At 39.2% G+C, this 21,636-nt stretch overlaps 3 protein-coding genes across 5 annotated transcripts; 2 read left to right on the top strand and 1 right to left on the bottom strand.

Annotated features, from left to right (window-relative positions):
- Nucleotides 1-383: 383 nt before the first annotated feature.
- Nucleotides 384-6,612, top strand: LOC139633872 (major histocompatibility complex class I-related gene protein-like). Of its 2 annotated transcripts, none has more exons than XR_011693854.1 (6): nucleotides 384-450; nucleotides 1,498-1,758; nucleotides 2,182-2,460; nucleotides 2,568-2,879; nucleotides 5,162-5,327; nucleotides 5,989-6,612. XR_011693854.1 is itself a non-coding variant. In XM_071499891.1 (6 exons), the coding sequence occupies exons 1-6, from the start codon at nucleotides 399-401 to the stop codon at nucleotides 5,996-5,998; spliced, it is 1,008 nt and encodes a 335-aa protein (XP_071355992.1). In that variant the 5' UTR covers nucleotides 384-398; the 3' UTR covers nucleotides 5,999-6,611. The 2 variants fall into 2 exon arrangements, 1 of the variants encoding a protein (XP_071355992.1); XM_071499891.1 differs by having other exon boundaries at nucleotides 5,162-5,255; nucleotides 5,989-6,611.
- Nucleotides 6,613-7,818: 1,206 nt separating this feature from the next.
- LOC139633869 (major histocompatibility complex class I-related gene protein-like) lies at nucleotides 7,819-12,680 on the bottom strand. Its single transcript, XM_071499888.1, has 7 exons — nucleotides 12,617-12,680; nucleotides 11,632-11,898; nucleotides 10,626-10,904; nucleotides 9,875-10,177; nucleotides 8,832-8,933; nucleotides 8,410-8,427; nucleotides 7,819-8,285 (listed from the first exon to the last, which is right to left on the bottom strand). Exons 1-7 carry the CDS (start codon nucleotides 12,663-12,665, stop codon nucleotides 8,239-8,241), a joined length of 1,065 nt encoding a protein of 354 aa, XP_071355989.1. The 5' UTR covers nucleotides 12,666-12,680; the 3' UTR covers nucleotides 7,819-8,238.
- Nucleotides 12,681-13,454: 774 nt separating this feature from the next.
- LOC139633868 (major histocompatibility complex class I-related gene protein-like) lies at nucleotides 13,455-21,279 on the top strand. 2 transcript variants are annotated; one of them, XM_071499886.1, is made up of 7 exons: nucleotides 13,455-13,575; nucleotides 15,009-15,275; nucleotides 17,619-17,897; nucleotides 18,967-19,269; nucleotides 19,646-19,744; nucleotides 19,991-20,011; nucleotides 20,153-21,279. In XM_071499886.1, the coding sequence occupies exons 1-7, from the start codon at nucleotides 13,527-13,529 to the stop codon at nucleotides 20,200-20,202; spliced, it is 1,068 nt and encodes a 355-aa protein (XP_071355987.1). In that variant the 5' UTR covers nucleotides 13,455-13,526; the 3' UTR covers nucleotides 20,203-21,279. The 2 variants fall into 2 exon arrangements, with proteins under 2 accessions (XP_071355987.1, XP_071355988.1); XM_071499887.1 differs by lacking the exon at nucleotides 19,991-20,011.
- Nucleotides 21,280-21,636: the final 357 nt, after the last annotated feature.

Here is a 21,636-nt window from a genome sequence, read left to right as displayed (position 1 = left end):
AGAATCATTGGTTTCGTTGGTCCACACCACACATTGTGATATGATTTCCCAGTCTTCCTGGTTATCTCGTGAACAGACGTGTAGATGTATTTGTTTGGCGTTTAACCAACCCACCAATCCTCTGGACTTTGGCACAAGAGATTTAACATTTTCTATTCCTGAATTCTGTCATATTCACTGCTGATGTGTCACCAGACTTCATGGTTTCCTGAGAACCGTCTTCCTGTAGAAGGTATCTGTCGACGCATCAGCACTTAGGATCAGGGTGGGAGGGTGTTACTTAAACTTCTTTCCACCAGACCTCTTGAGATGGTAGTTTCAGCTGCTTGGCCTTTCTTGGGCTCGTGACTTCTGAGTCAGTCAAAGCTAAACTCAAGTCTAGATCAGCTTCTAAAGACATGATGGAAATTTTATTTGTGTTGCTCCTCTTCTGTCCTGTTGCAGCTCCAGGTAAGATCACTTTTTATTTCAAATTTTCACTGTGACAGCAGCTTGATTTAGCACATGCTCTATTTTCGGGGTCGATACAACTTGGATCCCAACTTTTAAATTTAAGTTTTTATACAGAATGCCAATTTTGATGTAGGACAAAATAAACTAAACTCAGTGGTTAATTTGTGTTAAATCTGTCATAAAACTTCCACTATGATTTTATGTGAAACTCTGTTGACAGTGTGGTTCTCTCTACAGGCCAGAAATAGCTAGTACAAACAACATATGGACAGAATTTGTGCTGCACAACAGAATTTCTTTAACTGGCCAATTGAAAATAATAAAAAGAAAATGTTTCCTTTGAAAGTTGTATTGTTATAATCCAGTGTTTCCAGTTCAGTTAAATAAATTGAGAAAGTGATTCCTTTAAGTACCATAAAGTGGCACTTTGAGGTAAAGTTGCTGCAAAATAAAGGCACATGTTTAAAACAAAACCAGGTTTAGCAGAGTTTTTTTACTCAAAAATAAAAGGATTATTTAGTTTATTGTAACAAAGAAACATTGTATTGTAAATTTGATTTCAACACCTGCAGTTGCAGGAATATCATTAGCACACTTTATTGTGTTTATCTAATTATTTAATTTATTGCACTGGGGGCATCAGTGCATTATCGGCAGTTTATTTGACTTTATCTCTGTTTTTCGTTCTTTACTTTCTATGACATGAAGCACATTGAATTCTCATTTCCTGTAAACTGTGGTGAACAAGGTTTGAGTTCAGCCAAACATAAAAAAAACCCTAGACAGAAATTTAAAAATAATCTTTTATCTTTTTGATCAGCCTCACCCAACAGGCTATAATCTCACACAAAGTGTCAGGTTATTTGTGTCAATTTGAACACAGGTGTAACACATCAGGGCGGGGCAGACAATTAACAAGGAAGGAAACAGGAACAGGAAAAAACTCGAGCCGAACAAGAGACGTAGTCTAAACATAAAGCGTCCTACAGGGTAGACCATGACACAAAGACTGCAAAACTCAACCTCAACCTGTTTCTGCTGCAGTAACTCACAGCCTGAAGGTTTTCTTCACCGGACTGTCTGGAGATCAAACCTGGCCCGAGTTTGTTGGTGTTCTGATGATTGACGACGTTGAGGTGATGTACTGTGACAGCACCATCAGAAGAGCTGAGCTCAAACAGGACTGGATGAGGTTCCTGCTGATGAGTGATCCCATGACCTGGTACACTGAGGAGTGTCTTGATGGTCACAGCTCCTTCAACACCACCATCAAAGCTCTGATGCAGAGCTTCAGCCAAACTGGAGGTTTATTTGTGTTTCACTTTTTCCTGCTGAAAAAAAAAATCCATTTCATTATACAGCAAACAGGTGTAGACACCTGTCATGAAGATTCACACACACACACACACACTTTAGAAACATCCCAACTGTAACTCATTAACAGTCAGTTTGTGAATAAACCCAAGGCTGCCAACATTTATATCATAGCTCAATGATGCTGCAGCGAGGCTGAGCCAGACACGTACACTCACAGCATACACATACCTGTACACACCTGCATAGACATATACAAATACAAACACGGCCTTCAATAGAATACAATATGAAGACGCTGGCTAAGTATTGATTATAAAGTCATACAGTATATATCTACATGTATGTAACAACATATTATGTAAAACCACTTTCAGTAGTTAGTTGACAGCCGTCTCTGTCTCCGTCTCTCAGGCGTCCACGTTTACCAGAGGATGTTTGGCTGTGAATGGGATGATGAGACCGGAGAGGTTCGGGGTTTTGATCAGTTTGGTTATGATGGAGAAGACTTCATGATATTTGATGTAAGAACAGGGACATGGATCGCTCCAGTACCACAGGCTGTCATGACTAAACAGAAGTGGGAGAATGACAGAGCTGGATTAAATCAGACTAAGAACTACCTTCTCCAGCTCTGTCCTGAGAGGCTGAAGAAGCACGTGAACTTTGGGAGGAGCTCTCTGATGAGAACAGGTAGAATCACATGATCTGATGGAGTTTTACAGCAATATGTTTGTTCAAATGTAAGTTAACATTACAGTGAATATGAAGTAAAATACAGACTCTCTCTCTCTCTCCAGAGCTTCCCTCAGTGTCTCTCCTCCAGAAGTCTCCCTCCTCTCCAGTCAGCTGCCACGCTACAGGTTTCTACCCTGACAGAGCTCTGATGCTCTGGAGGAAAGATGGAGAGGATCTTCATGAGGACGTGGACCAAGGAGAGATCCTCCCCAACCATGATGGAAGCTTCCAGATGAGAGTTGACCTGGACCTTTCATCAGTCAAACCTGAAGACTGGGGGAGGTACGAGTGTGTGTTTCAGCTCTCTGGTGTGAAGGAGGACATCATCATGAAACTGGACAAAGCAGTGATCAGGACCAACTCAACCAACTCAGGTAAAGCTGGAATCAGGTATAATAGAGGCTTGAAACACGTGGAGTTTATCTTTTGATTTCCTGCAGGTGCATTTAGTTTCTGTTGTGCTGATGTGACCCCTCGTCTGTTGTGGGTTTGTTTGTAATGTCACTTTCTTTGGTTTAGGTTTGTTCTACATCTTGACATTTATTAAGTCCCACAGAATTCATTGCCTCTGATATCAGGATGGTAAACCAGCAGAAACACAACAGTGGTGTGTGTTCACATGGGTGTGTCATGATTTCTGTCCGTTTCCGTGTTATCTTGATTCTGGACCGGGGATTAGAGAGACTGTATGATGCAGGGATGTTTACTGTAGCAACAAACCTCCAATACTGAATGAAGCAGGCTTTGATTTGTCATATCTCACCTGGAGATGTCAGTGTGACCCGCTGCTTTGATTTAACATTGTAGAGAAACTGAAATCTCTCTGTGATGGTGCAGATATGAAGTCTAGTCCTCACAGTTCAGTGTGTATGAGAGTTGTAACTGTGGCACAACGAGCACATACGGTGCTTTATAATGAGCCGTAACGATTAGCCCACTCACTCCTGCTGACATGTGGATGCATTTGTTTGGCATTTAACAGACCAATCCACCGCTCCTCTGGATTTACCTTTTCTATTTACTTCATAATGTGTGACATATTAACTGCTGATCTGCCACAAGAGCTCGTGGCTTCCTGATAACTGTGGTGAACACTGTCTTCCTGTCAAAGTTAACACAACCTGCCATCTGTTTCTCTGTCCTGCGGGTGATAAATAGGTCACAGTTTCAACACACACTAAAACACCAAACTTCACCGGTGTCTCAAGGTCCACATCAGACTTTACACTCCTGTTAAACAACATCAGGCAGGAGCTAAAATTACTCTGAGGCGAGTCGACATTAATGAGTGACTTAAAGGCCGCCTCTAATGACAATCAAGTTTTCAAACTTTATGCATTATACAAGACATATCGTGGGCGAAATAATCAATAAACACCATGACCTGGTATTTCCACCTTAAACTGCAGTGAACCAATGACAGTCTCGTAAAAACAGATCCAGACAGCCGGGGGTTCATGCATCATATAACCTCACATTCCTTACATGTCCAACACAGGAATGGAAACTGTGTTACACAGATGGACAAACTGTCGGCAAAGGTGGAAAAAGTGGCAACCACATAAACAAACATAGAGATGGTTCTTATATTATAAATATATAATTAGTATTTTTATAATGTATTTATATCATTTTTTATTTCTGTTATTTTTTTTTATTGTTATTCCATCAAATTGCACATTAATGTTTTTATGTTCACTTTCTGTCTTTTCATGTGAAGTAATTTTTTTGTTGTAAGCATTTGAGCTGCATCTCTACTATGAAAGGTGCTATATAAATAAAGTTATTGTTATTATTATTATAATAATTATTATTATTATCATTATTATTATGAAGAGAGACCAGTCAATTTAAAGAGAAACAAATTAAAAACTGAGCCTAACCTTGCTTATAATAATAATAATAATAATAATAATATACCATTACAAATTATACAGTTATTCCATATTGCATCACACAGCTTTATTACACTACATAAGAGTATGATAGACTCAAGAAATGTAATGGAGACAGTAGCTAAGCATATTTGATGGATTTGCTCCTGAATATTTATTTATTTAATTAGCAATATATTTATTTATCTATTTATGGATTTATTTGTACAGAAAATTGGTGTGAAAAAAAACTCCAAAAAACAAATGATAAGTAAGCTCTTCTAAGACATGCACCTTCTTAAAAATGCCACAAGAATTTGACACATTAACATGTTGGTCTCATTTCTGAATACACACAGAGTGGAAATCATGACAGTAATTTTATCAGGTTGTGACATTTCTCTAACCCAAAGGAGAGGTTCAGAAAAGAAAACTCGAAGTCTATATGTGAATAAACAACGTGAGAACATAGTGTCACTGTTGTCAGTGGCGGTTTTAGCTTGTATGGCGCCCTGTGCAAATATTGTAGGTCTCGATACTGTAGGCTACGTATATACAAATTAAAATAGATCATATCGAATCTGCTCAGCAATTACATGGTTAATACTGATACTTCAGAGAGATAGAAGTGGGGAAGTCTGTGGTCAAACTGCCCCTCGCCCCCATCTCCTACCACCTCTGAGAATGAGGGACCTTCTCAGCAGCACCTGCACAGACCAGGCCTTTTTTTTCGCCCTTATCTATCTGTGCAGTTGATTGTTGTGTTGTTTAACTTCCTACAGCTCACTTCTACACTGCTCTCATCAGAGGAGTTGGGTCCCTGTTCCTGCTGTTAGTCTGCATCACTGGAATAATTATTTACCGGAGAAGATCACGGTGAGGAGCTGGTGTTTTCACTCCGCTCTGTGAATACAGGCCTGCAGCGGTGTAGGTCTGGCTTTAACTTTGGTGAGGACATTTCTACCAAGCAACCATTGTGCAGTTGTGTATGTGTCTCTAAGTCTGTCTCTCTTCCATAAACACACACACACACACACACACACACACACACACACACACACACACACACAAATACCTTCACTCTGCAAAACATTTAACAGATAATTAATTAATTAATTAATTGATATAAATCTGAAACAAAATTTATTAAAAATGTAGATATAATAGATTTTCATAATTGCATTATAACTTCCTGCCCACGTGCTGCAGCTCACCTGTCTGTGTGTCTGTGCTCATCAATGGCTGCAGACAGGATTTTAATAATAAGTGTTACATGATTTTTTTAAAAAAACAAGAAGCTTATTTCCATCCATGGTTAAGTTTTATCGTAAAGCAACATCTAGGGGTCGTTTGAGGCAGCATCAGTCTGCACCAAAACAGCTGTTTTATGTTCAGGTACAACTCTGAGTGTCTGTGATGAGATAATGATGAGAGCCCAGGAGGAAAGTCAAATCTAAACCTACTCTGTCTGAGATTGTCTTTAAGTGATTAACAGTATTTTTAAAATTCATTAATTAATTATTTTTCTTGCATTTGTGCTTTATTACATAATTTCAGCGATAATGAGGTCAGTAAATTACTTTTGCAGTCTGTTCCTTTGTCTTGACAGGAAAGGATGAAGAAGAGGATGCTGAACTTCCTCAACAGACGAGATGCTTCATTCGCTCATTCAAACAGCTCACATGCACTGATGTCCATCAACCATCATGATTAACTGATAATTAATTACACAGATACATATTCTTCATCTTACTCCACTGTCAGGTCAAAGATTTAATGATAACATTTAAACTGATACTTTGTTTTATGATGAAACACTTGAAACAAATGAAATTCAGCTACAGCAGCTTTGCTTACACTTTGTATTTACTGCTAATTAGCATGCTAACTCATTGAAGTAAGATGGTGAACATTGGTTAAAACATTATACCTGTTAAACATTAGCATGTCAGCAATGAATTGTTTTACCATACACAGTAAATGCATAACTAGTCGTATTTAACACACATTGTGAATATTGTGCTCATAAAAAAAGGAAGGAATGTGTTTCAGTAACTCTCCACTAGAGGGCAGCAACATCTGTAAACTGATTCTGAAGTGAATCAACAGGCACATTGAACATCAGCCAGATGTTGTGATAGTGATCTTGATGCATGAGAGGAGCTGATTGTGAGCATGATGTTGGTTTTCCAAACCTCCTGACTGACTGGGGAAATTTCTTCTCTTAATAAACAATGAAAAAAATGTGGGTTTTTTTTTTTTTAGTTCCTGGTTTGATCTGTGTCACCAGCAAAGCTTCACTTTAAAAAACCTCTGAAGTCTCTTTAAATGCTTGAGTTTTAAACAGTCTGCTCCAAATGACAGTGCTGATAAAAGAGTCATTTAAGTAACTTTATGTTTATGCTGCTTTTGGTTTCTCTCCTTAAGCGTCACTGAACTTATTATTTATGTTCTGACTTGTGCATTAGAGGCTGAGTGAGTTTATCTCAGGAGCAGTGAGCAGATGTGTAGAGGAGGAGCTGATCTTCGTCCTGGCTGCATCGCACTCAGCTGGAAAAAGGCTCCGGTGAACATCAGTGTGTGATGAAGAACCAGAGCTGACTCCACCCTGACATCAACAGCTGCTCGACTTCCTGTCCATGAGCATCACAAACAGGAGGAGTGACGAAGCTTCATCTTCAGAGTTCAGTCCTCGCACTCAAGCATTCTTGACTCTGAGCCAGTTGATGTGAATTAAAAGTAGAAACTGGTCAAGCAGCGTTTTTTTTTTTCCAAGGAAAACAGTGAGACTGAGATGAAGATAAAACCCAGACAAGTACAGAAAACTAAAACATCTTGTAGGTGTTACCTTGACTATCGAACGTCTTCATCTGTGCAGTTCTCAGAGTAGAAGGAAAAAATTACTGAATTATAAATGAGCCAGACCTTAATAATCCACAGCCCTAGGTTCATAAAGAGAATATTAATAAGTTGCTGCTGTATTGAGGACATTACATGACTTTTCTAGTGCACTGTGTATTCACTGTGCTTTAAATCAAGTTTATTATTATTGTTATTATTAGGGGTCCAAGCCCACGGTGGGCTGGGGGACGCGTATGCAAGGTAACGCATCTCCCAGTACCAGCGGCACTGGGAACCCTATTGTAATTTTTTTTCTTCTTCTTTCTTCTACTCTATTTTTTTTTTTTCCAGAACAAAAATTCGGCACAAATCAGATAATGGGGGGCGGGTTAGGGTTAGTTAGCCAGTTATTATTATTATTATTATTATTATAAGCTCTTCAGATGAGGAGTTGCGTCATTCCAATGTGTTTTGGACTTTAGCAGCAGACAAGCTGAGACCAGGAGCTGTAGTGGGAGCAGGGAGGAACAAGTGACAGAGGATCAACCTGAACTTTACACAGACACATGAATCAAGACCCTGTTGAACAAACTGGGGCTGATTAAAAAAGGTTATTTCTTTATTCTTGTCAAACTAAACATGATGCAGATAAAAGAAACATCACCAATCTGACAACACATGACGTAACAGCAGGAAAACAGGATATTTCTTCATGGTTGAGGAGGAGCTGCAGAGTTTATCTTAACTGACCTGATACTGCATCCATTTTTCCTACTGTAATCTCAATTCCATATCCATGTTTCTTAGGGTTGGTTATCTCATCTCATTGGTTCATCTTTTGTCCAAGGGGAGTTTTAGGAGCAACAGTAGAGATTCAAAAACATGTATACAACTGAGATCTTAGTACTTAAGAGTTAAAGAAAAGCAAAAAAGTTTTTCTTTCTTTTAGCTCTATAATGTGATACATGTCAAAGCGTCGACTCTTTCCATCCTACATCAGATTGAGTGTGACTGTCAGTCAGGTTTCTGGCTTCAGTCTCTCAGAGAGCTCAGAGCCGTCAGCAGCTGTAAGATCAGAAACACAATGTAAGTGTAGAGTCCACTCATCCAGCACTAAACCTTTATGGTCTGCAAATGATCTAAAGTACAAACACTGTGTTTGGAACAGAGTAAAATGAGTTTCACTTACAAGGTGGAGGGTGTTGGGCTAAAATCAAAACAAAAGACAAATCATTTCAGGTACAGTTGTAAATGGCAGGATTTCGTCACCTTTTCCCCAGCGAGCATCGTCCCCTCCTCTACTCACTCAAACTGAAAATCAGTTTTACTCTTTTGTTGACCCTTAAATTAAGGTTTATTTTGTCTATTGTGTGTCTCTAATTGTTTGTGTTGACTACAATATGTTGTGCCTGTGAAAACAACCCCTCTGAGACAATAAAGAAGTCAGTCATATTATCAAAGTCATATTATTATGACTCTGTGACTCTGAGTCTTGGGGAATTTATGCTTGTTTCAGTTTTACAATCTGAATAAACGCATCAATCCAAGGACTAAAATCAAAGGATTGTGACAGTCATTAAAGCAGGTAAACTTTCTATTTTTCTTTCTTACCTTTCTTCTTCTTGTAAACCATGAATCCAGCAACAGTGATGAGGATGAGAACAACAATGACCACTGCAGCGAGGCTGGAGACGGTCACGTTATTGGGCTTCTCTGGTGAACGAAACAAATAAGACCGACACAGAAAAAAACTTTAAAAAAATGTTTTTGTTTTGTTTGTTTTGTCAGTTTCAGTACTGGCTATGCTCTGTGTTATTCTGAGTTAAGTAAAGACAGATGGGCAGGGGCATCCTGATGGCCGAATGGTTAGGGCATATACCACATATACACAAATGCCCCAAACACCAGGTCTGCACTGTGACTCCTGGTCTCTGTATAATAAAGACATGATAAAATAGGTTTGATCTTAAGATCTTATAGGGGACGACTATAGGAGTATGGGTTAGGTATAACCAAAGTGAAAATTGTGTCCATATTCTCGCCAGGTAGTGAAACACATTCCTTGTGGTTGTTGGCCTCCGCCGAGGTTGTCTCGTGTCGCCAATCACTTGTGATTGTCCATCCATCCATTTTCTTCGCTTATCTGGGGTCGGGTCACAGTGGCAGCAGGCTAAGCAAGGCATGATAGTCATCCATATCCAGCAATGGATTCCTGCGCCTCCTGGGGGATCCCGAGGTGCTCCCAGGCCAGATGGGATATGTATCCCTCCAGCGAGTTTTGGGTCTATTCCCTGTTAGATGTGCCCAGAAAACCTTCAAGGGAAGGTGCCCAGGAGGCATCCTAATCAGTACGCGGTTGACAGGTGGATAAGCTCAGCGTCTGCAGTAAGGCAGGTGTCATTGTGATGAAGAAGGAGCTGAGCCGAAGCTCTCATTTTTTTAGCTCTGAAATCCAGGGGGACATTTGTTAGAGCTGTTGCAGAATGATCCAGTTGAGGTGGTTTTCAGGCATGTGTTTAGGATACCTCCTGGGTCCCTTCCTTTGGAGGTCTTATGTGCATGTCCAACTGGCAGGAAATGTTGGAGCAATTATATATCTCATCTTGCCTGAAAATCATCCAGTCATATTCAGCAACAGCTGATCTCAGGCTTACCAGAGTTGGTCCTGATCACTGCTTTGTCCAGTTTGGTGATGATCTCCTCCTTCACACCAGAGAGCAGAAACACACAGTCGTACCTCCTCCAGTCTTCAGGTTTGACTGATGAAAGGTCCAGATCAACTCTCATCTGGAAGCTTCCATCATGGTTGGGGAGGATCTCTCCTTGGTCCACGTCCTCATGAAGATCCTCTCCATCTTTCCTCCAGAGCATCAGAGCTCTGTCAGGGTAGAAACCTGTAGCGTGGCAGCTGACTGGAGAGGAGGGAGACTTCTGGAGGAGAGACACTGAGGGAAGCTCTGGTCAGAGAGAGAGATGGTGGGAAAGGAAGGCATAGAAGCAATGGAAGTTGAGAGATGATGAAGGGTTACGGTTAGAAAGACGAAGAAATCAACAGGGAGACAGAGGGAAAGAGAGAGAAAAAAGCAATTAAAGATGTGTTAGCTGAATATCTCTTATATCAATCCACGTAACCCATGTTAAGATGTTTCACTCTGAACAAAAGAAAAGGAGCAACTGACTGTCACCCCCACAACCACCACACAGTGTTTATAGTCAGAGAAGAAGAGTCAAAGAAAATCACTACAGTCAGAGAAGAAGGATTCACCTATTTTTATGGGTCACAGGAGTCAAACTGCATCTTTCTCCCCTAACAATGTAAATCTGAAACCTACTGAACTCACACTAACTGTCCACTGACGATCACCAAGTGACTGAAAGTGAAGTCAGAGCAACAAACATGTCTACCTGTTCTCAGAAGATAGCTCTTTCCATATTCCACATACTTCTTCAGCCACTCAGGGCACATCAGAGTTAAGAAGTTCTCGTTATACTTTATGTCAGCTTTGTCAGCATCCCATTTCAGTTTTGTAATGACAGCCTGTGGTTTCGGAGCCGTCCATGTCAGTGTCGTCAGGTCAAATGACAGGAAATCTTCTCCATCGTAACCGTACTGCAAAAAACCAAAAACTTCTCCGGTCTTATCGTCCCATTCGCAGCCACCCATCCACTGTAAAATGTGGACACCTGAGACAGAGACACAACAGAGGCTGCAATGACCAGTGATGCACAGATGATATCTCCACTGGAAAGCCATGACGGTTATCAGAGTAACTATGGTGATGAAGATGAAGCCATGACAACCAAGGTCTGGTACATCTGGCGCCATAGGGACGCTATGTCAGGAGACACTCCTATGGGTCCTATCAGAGGGTTGAAAAAAATGACCTGTATGGTTGCTCTGGTTGGAGGACTGGTTGTCCATAAAATATCCTTTATTGCAGGATCCACAGTTTTAGACTATTCTCACAGTCTTGTGTTGCTAATTATCAAACAGCAGATAATCTGTGCAATTTTTTTTAATTGTTTTTTTTTTTTTATCTTACTGTAGCTCTGACACAAATAATCTTTTATTCTACATATAAACTGAAGCTACACAGATATGTTATCCTTTGTAATCACCAACATTTTGATTAGTAAATGAAATTTAATTATGCTTTTTTTTTCTCAGTAATTGTAATAGAATAGAAATTAATCCATTAAATTACAAAATAAATTTGTAATTTAATGGATTAATTCTGTTACATGTAGTTACGCTCCAGCACTGCTTAATATGAATTTAACTCTAACCACTGATGTCTTCATACTCAAATGTTTACAGATTAATATATTGAGGCCCTGTAGAGGGTCGCTTTACAACAGAACAGTTTAGCAGTAAAAAGTGAAAACATAACATAGTACAAACTGTACCCACCTCCGCTTTGGTTGAAGCGTTGCTTTAAATGATAAATACTGGCTTTTAAGAACCTAGGCTGATTCTCTAAACACTCTCTAGTGTACAGCTCCAGCTGCTGAGGATCCTTATCTATTTTTTTTTTAATCCAGTCCAGCTTTGTTTTTCCCATCTTTGTGTTGGTGCAGTAACCCGCCTGGACGTCGTCAAGCAGTTCAACCCCAACAACTTCAGGAAGGTTTGTGACTCCAGAGGATGCAGTGAAGAAATACTTCAGGGAGTGTTTCACTGTAGGACAAACAAGGTTTTCACTTCAAGTATATACACTAATCATACATATACATTTTTGCAGGGGTGTGACGCAAGAGCAAAATGCAGATCTGAGTAGAAAGTGAAGTAAGGGAGGGTTGGCTGTAACAGAGTCAGTTGTAACACGTCCAATTTCTCCTGTTACGAATCATCTGATTCACTCTATACAAGCTCAGTTAGTCCTTATTCCACCTGTGAGGAAGTAGCAGCCTGTGGCAAACAATTTTAAAAGGAAAAAAATGATTTTGAGGTGAGGGTTAGTTTTTTTTTCGTTTTTTTTTTTTTACTTTATTTCTTTTTGTGATAGCATTATGTGATTTGTATTAAACTTTCCAAACTTAAATCATGTCTATTGTGTGTCTATGTAGTTGTCTTTCATGCAAGTTTTCAGTGCAAATCCTTTAGCTGTTAGGTGTAAGATAAGCTGGTTCATGGCTACAAGAGTCTGGATGAGTTCCAGGAACACACACACTCACACACTCACACACACAAACACACACACACACGCACGTTCAATTGTAGAAGCTAGTGCACATTTCCACATTTTGTTAAGTGTTATTTTATCTGTTTATCACATTTCACACCAGTTTAGAATAAACCCGGACAATGGGAAGACACCGACTGAAATGTCAAAAATGTTACAACCATCCCCGGTCTCCAAGGAAGAGTTAAATCAATATTTAAAGTGTGATCGTACCTGCTGATGAAACCTGACAGAGAAGAAGCAACAAAAATAAAGATTTCATCTTGTGTTGATGAAAATAAATGAAGGACCAAGCTGATTCCTCGCAGAGAGAGGTGCAAGTCTTGCGCTCCCCATATACAGAGTTTTGTCACAGGTACAGTGACGTCACCGTCACCACGTCAATTCCGCGATGGGTTGAAAGGTGACTTGAGATAGGCCTTATCAGATTTATGTGTTTCCATGGAGATGAACTCAGATTCCTGCCTCCGTAGAAGAAAATAGACCATCCAGCTTTACTAATTTGGGATCTTCCTGAGCAAAAGAAAAAAAAAGCTTGTTCTATAGGCTATCTAAAAATAGAAACAGGATGAGCAGGAAAACAGTGAGACTGTAGATAAAATTAGAAGACAGAAGTACAAAACTAAATCCTTTTTGTTTATCTTCATCTGTACGGAGGGGAAATTACAGAGGTACAAATGAGCCAGACCTTTATAATCCACAGTTTGGTTTCTAAAGAGAATAATAAAAAGTCACCACTATCAGGCAAACTACTGCTGCTGTGCTGCAGATATTATTGTCTTTTGTAAAGCAACGTGTTTTCATGATCTATGTCCAACGAGTCAGTTTCTCTGTGTTTCATGTGTTTTGGACTTTAGCAGCAGACAAGCTGAGACAAAGAGCTCTAGTGGGAGGAACAGGAACAAGTAACAGAGGATCAAGCTGAACTTCACACAGACACATGAATCAAACACAGTGGAGGAAGTTAAAACCTTGTTCACCTGTCAGGAGTCACTCACAGGTGAACACACCTAAGATATGCACAGAATTTAACACAACCAGGAAACAGCTTTGAAATAAACAACAGAGGAAAACCAAGTGACTCTCATCAGTTCTTCAGCTCTCCTCCGTCTGTCTGAACAAGATGCAGAAGCTAATGATACTGCTCCTCTTCTGCCATGGAGCATCTGCAGGTAAGAGCAAGTCCTATACATGTATACATGTGCTTTATTGGCAAGAACATCATTTATTATATTCACCGTTGCTGTTTATCTTTTTATACCTAACCATAAACCCAAGGGTACTGTATGTGTTCACAGATAACACTGGGGAACACAGTTTTTGTTGAGTTAAGTCTGACAGCTGTTTTTAACTAATTTTTGGCTGCGGAATCCAAAACTGATCTCAGTTTTTCTCTATCACGTCAAATTTTGAACTATATGATCCCCGTTTTCTTAAAAAATATGAAAAATACTATACTGAACAGATATGTGCTTGTTTTATAAAAAATTACAAATATTGACATACAATGAAATATGAAAGAAACAGGCATGACTGCAATGTTTATTTAACACTATTATGTTTTTACAAAGGATATGGCTACTGTAATTATAATTGTGTGCAAGTAGTTAAGGTAAAAATTTACGTTTATAGCTCTTTCTGGAGTGTTCAACTTGAGGACTATCGCATTTGATGCTCCAACAATAGTCAGCCATCATATGTACATCCCATCTACCCTGATAACGTTCTTCCATAACCTTCAAATCTTGGTGAAATCATTCACCTTGCTCGTTGCTAACAGCACCAAGATTTTCCGGAAAGCTGGCAAGATGGCAATGCAGAAAATGTAGTTTAATACTCATGTTGCAACCAAGTGCTTTGTAGCTCTCCAATAGTTTCTGAACAATTTCTGTGTAGTTACTTGCACGTGTATTTCCAAGAAAGTTCTTGACGACATTCTTCTCAAGGTCTGACATAGTCCCGGTGAACTGTTCATCTTTGATGAGCTGCCAAATTTGTGGACCATCAAACACACCAGCCTTGATTTTTTCAATTGACAGTCCAGGAAATTGCAAGATGACGTACTTGAAATAGTCGCCATCAGTTGGCAATGCTTTTACAAATTGCTTCATGAGACCTAGTTTTATGTGCAGAGGTGGGAATATTATTTTCTTCCTGTCAACAAGTGGCTCATGTAGAATGTTGGGATCTCCAGGTTTAAGATCAGATCTTGGAGGCCAATTCGTCTCAACCCAATGCTTCTCTCGGCAAGTCTTACTACAGCTAATCAGTGGTATTTTACTTATCTGGAGGGTAAGCTGTGGAGAAAAAACTTGACGTGCTAGAAAAAAACTGACTGCAATTTTGGAATCAGCATGCCAATTTTAGTTTTAATCAGCATAAAAATCTGACTCAACAGAATTTTTTTTTCAAATTGTTCCCCAGTGTAATGTGTCAGCTGTCAAGTGAATCTTGTGTCCTTTTCCACTTGTTTGGGCTCATAGAGATTATCAAGAGTAAAATCTTTCTTTTGTGGTCAGGGAAGTGACATCTAGTTGAACAATAAACTAACGTTAACAATTATATATAACAATTTTAAATCCATTAAATTGTCTTTGTCCCACAGTCAAACACTCCCTAAACTTTTATGTCATGATATCTTCTGGAAACCCAAACATCCTTGATTATATGGCTGCAGCAAACCTGGACGAAGTCATGATGTCTTACTTTCACACCAACATGAAAAAACCAGAACCCAGACATGACTGGTTGACAAAACTCATTGAGGATGATCCACAAGACTGGGAGGGGCTTTCTGAGAATGGCATACAGTATGAGCAGCTCCTCAGAGTGGAAACAGACAGTTTCAAGCAGCGCTCAAACCAAACTGGAGGTTTGTTTCTGACAAAATGTTTTCCTGGTTTACGTCTTTTTCCACTGAATTAGAACAGAAGAACTCGACTGAGTTGGTCTATAGCAACTCTGCTGTAGAAACCTGGGTAAGACAGTGGTTTTACAGCACAAAGGTGAGTAGATGAACTCACTGTTTGGTTTTCTGCTTTAATTGGAAATAGAACAAAGACAACATATCAAATGTGGAAATGCTGAAATTTTCTTGTTTTATGAAAAATACAGTACAGGCCAAAAGTTTGGACACACCTTTTCATTCAATGCGTTTCCTTTATTTTCATGACTATTTACATTGTAGATTCTCACTGAAGGCATCAAAACTATGAATGAACACATGTGGAATTATGTACTTAACAAAAAAGTGTGAAATAACTGAAAACATGTCTTATATTCTAGTTTCTTCAAAGTAGCCACCCTTTGCTCTGATTACTGCTTTGCACACTCTTGGCATTCTCTTGAGCTTCAAGAGGTAGTCACCTGAAATGGTTTTCCAACAGTCTTGAAGGGGTTCCCAGAGATGCTTAGCACTTGTTGGCCCTTTTGCCTTCACTCTGCGGTCCAGCTCACCCCAAACCATCTCGATTGGATTCAGGTCGAGTGACTGTGGAGGCCAGGTCATCTGGCGCAGCACTCCATCACTCTCCTTCTCGGTCAAATAGCCCTTACACAGCCTGGAGGTGTGTTTGGGGTCATTGTCCTGTTGAAAAATAAATGATGGTCCAACTAAACGCAAACCAGATGGGATGGCATGTCGCTGCAGGATGCTGTGGTAGCCATGCTGGTTCAGTATGCCTTCAATTTTGAATAAATCCCCAACAGTGTCACCAGCAAAGAACCCCCCCACCATCACAGCTCCTCCTCCATGCTTCACGGTGGGAACCAGGCATATAGAATCCATCCGTTCACCTTTTCTGTGTCGCACAAAGACACGGCGGTTGGAACCAAAGATCTCAAATTTGGATTCATCAGACCAAAGCACAGATTTCCACTGGTCTAATGTCCATTCCTTGTGTTTCTTGGCCCAAACAAATCTCTTTTGCTTGTTGCCTCTCCTTAGCAGTGGTTTCCTAGCAGCTATTTGACCATGAAGGCCTGATTCGCGCAGTCTCCTCTTAACAGTTGTTCTAGAGATGTGTCTGCTGCTAGAACTCTGTGTGACATTCATCTGGTCTCTAATCTGAGCTGCTGTTAACTTGCGATTTCTGAGGCTGGTGACTCAGATGAACTTATCCTCAGCAGCAGAGGTGACTCTTGGTCTTCCTTTCCTGGGGCGGTCCTCATGTGAGCCAGTTTCGTTGTAGTGCTTGATGGTTTTTGCGACTGCACTTGGGGACACATTCAAAGTTTTCGCAATTTTCTGGACTGACTGACCTTCATTTCTTAAAGTAATGATGGCCACTTGTTTCTCTTTACTTAGCTCATTGGTTCTTGCCATAATATGAATTCTAACAGTTGTCCAATAGGGCTCTCGGCTGTGTATCAACCTGACTTCTGCACAACACAACTGATGGTCCCAACCCCATTAATAAGGCGAGAAATTCCACTAATTAACCCTGACAAGGCACACCTGTGAAGTGAAAACCATTTCAGGTGACTACCTCATGAAGCTCATTGACAGAAGACCAAGGGTTTGCAGCGCTATCAAAATAGCAAAGGGTGGCTACTTTGAGGAATCTAAAATATAAGACCGATTTAAGAGTTAAGGGTTATTTCACACTTTTTTGTTAAGTACATAATTCCACGTGTTCATTCATAGTTTTGATGCCTTCAGTGAGAATCTACAATGTAAATAGTCATGAAAATAAAGAAAACGCATTGAATGAGAAGGTGTGTCCAAACTTTTGGCCTGTACTGTATCCTCAATTTGAATTCTCTTTACCACAACTTCAAATTGACTTGAATACCCCTGCTGCTCTGTGAACTTGCTAACTGTCAGAGACACCACATGCGTTTATAGTTTATCTCTACAGTAAAGATGTAACATCACCTGCAGCTGACTGTGCTGAATCTCACTCTGGTTTACTGCACTCTCTGTCTCTGTCTTTGTTTCTGTCTCTGTCTCTGTCTCTATCTCTGTCTCTGTCTCTGTCTGTTTCTGTCTCTGTCTCTGTTTCTCTCTGTTTCTGTCTCTGTCTCTGTCTCTGTCTCTGTCTCTGTCTCTGTCTTTGTTTCTGTCTCTGTCTCTGTCTCTATCTCTGTCTCTGTCTCTGTCTGTTTCTGTCTCTGTCTCTGTTTCTCTCTGTTTCTGTCTCTGTCTCTGTCTCTGTCTCTGTCTCTATCTCTGTCTGTTTCTGTTTCTGTCTCTGTCTCCGTCTCTGTCTCTCAGGTGTTTACATTATCCAGCAGATTCTGGGCTGTGAATGGGATGATAAGACTCAAAAGGTTGATGGTTATAGTCACTATGGTTATAATGGAGAAGACTTCCTCACATTTGACCTGCAGACAGAGACATGGATCGCTGCAAATCCACAGGCTGAAATCATTAAACAGGAGTGGGATGGAAACACAGCTAATAATGTGCTTTGGAAGAACCTCCTCACCAACGTTTATCGTGCTACGCTCAAGAAGTATTTGACCTATGCAAGTGGTTTTCTGCAGAGAACAGGTAGAGTCATGTGACCTGATGCCTGAGATGTCTCTTCGGTTTTTAATGAACAGTAGCTTCTCAGTATATACGACCAAGTCTCCACCTCAGTCTCCTCAACTTTTTTACTCTCACTGTTGATTGTTCACATCTTTGTCTTTTACTCTCTATGTCTCACTTTTTCTCTTATAACTTTATCTCACATTTGCTTGTGCTATTAATACCTGTAATTCATAGTACCTCAAACCAGATGGTAATATGAATATAAATAATAAATTAAGCTGAGATCAGTTATGCATTTACTGATGATTAATAATAACCCAAAAATACTTTAAATTCAAATATTTTCATACATGAAAAAATATGTGATTATTAACAGTATCATATGGAGGCACCAAGAGGCAAGTGAAAAAAAAATGTCTGGATTTTTTCAAGGTGTTTCTTTTTGAAATACTAATTTCAGCCACAAGGGGGCATGTTATCTATTTATTTATTTATTTTATAAGATTGTCTGGACAGTTTTTGTTTGTTTGTTTGTTTTGTATTTTTATTGGCACCATAAACAGACACTCACTTCTGAATCATGACCAGTGGTGAAATGTAACAAATTACCTTTACTCATGTACTGTGCTCAAATATGGGTTTGACATATTACAGAGTTTCTATATTGTTCCATGTTATACTTCAACTGCAGTACATTTCTGTCTTGGACAGACTGAGTAACCAGGTCTTTTTCTGATTAAGATTTTACATTGAAAAAAATTTTTTAATGTAAAATGCATTGTTAAAGATGTAATGTGAACACAACATTTCCCATTTAAGCTTCCCAGAAAGTTTCATTTGAATGTAAATAAAATAAAATAAAATAAAATAAAATCCTTCAATCCTTTTATTTTTTACGGAGAATTTTTTAATTGTTGTTACTGAGTTGTTGTTAAGTTGTTGTTAAATGTTAAGTTTACCTCTAAAATATTACAAAACCTACTGTAGTTAATACTTCGGTGAACTACTGTATTATCATCATGACATTTACACCCCCATCCTAATTATGATATGATGATAATATCTAATTTTGTTGAACTCTCTCCAGAGCTTCCCTCAGTGTCTCTCCTCCAGAAGTCTCCCTCCTCTCCAGTCAGCTGCCACGCTACAGGTTTCTACCCTGACAGAGCTCTGATGCTCTGGAGGAAAGATGGAGAGGATCTTCATGAGGACGTGGACCAAGGAGAGATCCTCCCCAACCATGATGGAAGCTTCCAGATGAGAGTTGATCTGGACCTTTCATCAGTCAAACCTGAAGACTGGAGGAGGTACGACTGTGTGTTTCTGCTCTCTGGTGTGAAGGAGGAGATCATCACCAAACTGGACAAAGCAGAGATCAGGACCAACTCAGGTAAGAGTTTTTTTTGTTTTTGCAGGACATAAACAATGACACAAAATCACATTAAAATAAATGAAAGGTTGATTAAAGGTTGAGGTTTATCAGAAGTGTCTTGTGTGTTGCTCAATAAGATGATTTTACTGACATTTATGTCTCTTAAAGACGTTTCATTAAAAAAAAGAGCAAAGTCAAGAAGATAAAAACATGATTTTTGTGGATCTACTATGTGGTGTCATTTAAGTACAGAGTATTTCTAAATACATCAATAGCTGCTGGATTATACTCGATTCACTGCCCCTCAGAAAAATCATACATGGTGAAAATATTGAATAACCAGATGGATGTATCTCTGCTCTGACCTGCTTCATCTTTGTGTTTTGCTGAACAGTGAAGCCCAGAGACTTGACCACCCCCATCGTTGTTGCAGTGGTTGTTCTTGTTGTCGTCATTTCTGTTATTGGATTTATTGTTTACAAAAAGAAGAAAGGTAAGAGACTGAAAGGAGCTGAGTAGACGCTCTTATCCAGACTTCACCACTGAAGTAAACTGTGTGATGCACAAAAAGAGACAAGTAGAAAAACTCAGGGTCTGATGAAACTCTACAGTTCAATATATATAAAATAAAGAGATAAAAAAAGGAGGGGGATTCAATTTATATGAGAGAGAATAAGATTCAGTGTGAAAAAGAAATCTTCTGACAACTGAAATTCTTCTTCTTTTCTTCTTATTCCAGCACCACCACTTCCTGCACCTCGTAAGTACTGGTTGTTATTCTCCTGTCTCCAATAAGACATGTACTTTAATGGAGACTAAAAAGGCTTTTAATGAGACTGTAGAGGTGAAGTTTTTCAGTTTGGGTAGTTTAGGTCTAACAATGTATTTCTGACTTTTACAGCTCCTGACAACATCTCTGAACTCACTGAGAAGCTGAATCCAGAAACCTGATCCACAAACACCATCCTGCACACACACAGTGACGTCACGTGGGACGACAAAAAACCACGGCAGCTCTGTATGAGAATAAGTGAAGTTATTAAGGGAAACAACAAACTAGATACTTTTCTTACAAACATTTTCTTACAAACATGTCTGTAATTCCTGCACTGCTGCTGCTGTCGCCGCCAGCGACCGATGCGTGAAAGACTTTGTCGTGGTCAAAGCAAAGGACACAAGCACGTAAGAAAAAACGTAGATATAAAAGAATCAGTCACATTGAACAGTCAGAATTTGATAGGACAGTAGAGATTAACAGGTAATGTTGAGAGAGAGTGCAAGGGAATAACAAGCATAAAGAAGCCCGGCTGACCGGGAACCCAACTGGTGACCTACTGTTCACCTGGCAGGCACTCTGACCCGCTATGGAGGCGCCGTCAGAAATCAGTGTATTTAAACCTCTACTGTCTGAATCACACAGCTCAGGTCACACAGGCAGAAATAGCTGAGAGCACCTCTGGAACTACTGCAGTTTATAATAAAAAGATAAAAAAATAAAAAATGTACATCATACCACCAAAATGATTACACGTTTGGCGCCACGAGAGCTTCCTACATATCTGTATGTAATTTTTATCTTTCTACAACCAAAAATGTAGACGCAAATACGAGACAGACAAAAGTATAATAATAAGAATGATAATAATAATAGTAATAATAATAAAGATTTGGATAAAAATAGTGTGATTTCTGTGCGCAGCAATCACACTATTAAAACATTGTATTTTAGACAGCAGATGACTCTCCGTTAAAATATTGTATAATAATTATTATATTGCATCACAGAGAAATTCTCATGAATCAGAATGATACATTTTCAATGAATCATTAATGGGAGAAATTCTATTTTCATTTCATGAGAAATGTCTGTTTTCAGATGTCTGTTGTCTTTTTTATTTTTAATGGTTTAAAGGAATATTTTCTATCTAAATATTTAGAATAACAACAGGAATTTAAACACAGCAAACATGTTTTAATGTTTTTGTGCTGTTGCTTTGGTTTTCAATAAAGTCTCTGATATTAATACAGCAGGGCTGTTTATTTGATATGATATATTTACTCATCTCGTCTGTGACTGTAGTTTTTTATATAACATAATGAAAGAAAGAGAAGAAAGTCAGAGAAAACCTGAACAACAAAATTAAAATAGACCAAGAGGGAAGTCTACGGGATCTTTGGGTGGAGGTTATAACAATAAAAAGCAACTTTAGTGATACAAAACAGAACAGAGGTAAAACCTTAAGAATACAGCATAAAAGGTACCTACTGACTACTGATAACAAGAACTTTCTGTTTCTAATCTGCTGCATGAGAAAAAGAAGACAGGTCTTTAAAACTAGAAGCAGGTTCAGGTTCAGCAGGTTTTTCTTTGTTCCAAAAAACTAG

The sequence above is a fragment of the Trachinotus anak genome, unplaced genomic scaffold (assembly GCF_046630095.1).
Source record: "Trachinotus anak isolate AG129_WGS33_773 ecotype Australia unplaced genomic scaffold, CSIRO_AGI_Tana_v1 ptg000016l, whole genome shotgun sequence".
NCBI lineage: Eukaryota > Metazoa > Chordata > Actinopteri > Carangiformes > Carangidae > Trachinotus > Trachinotus anak.
The sequence above is the reverse complement of the archived record's forward strand: the minus strand, read 5'-3'. Positions and strand labels throughout refer to the sequence as shown.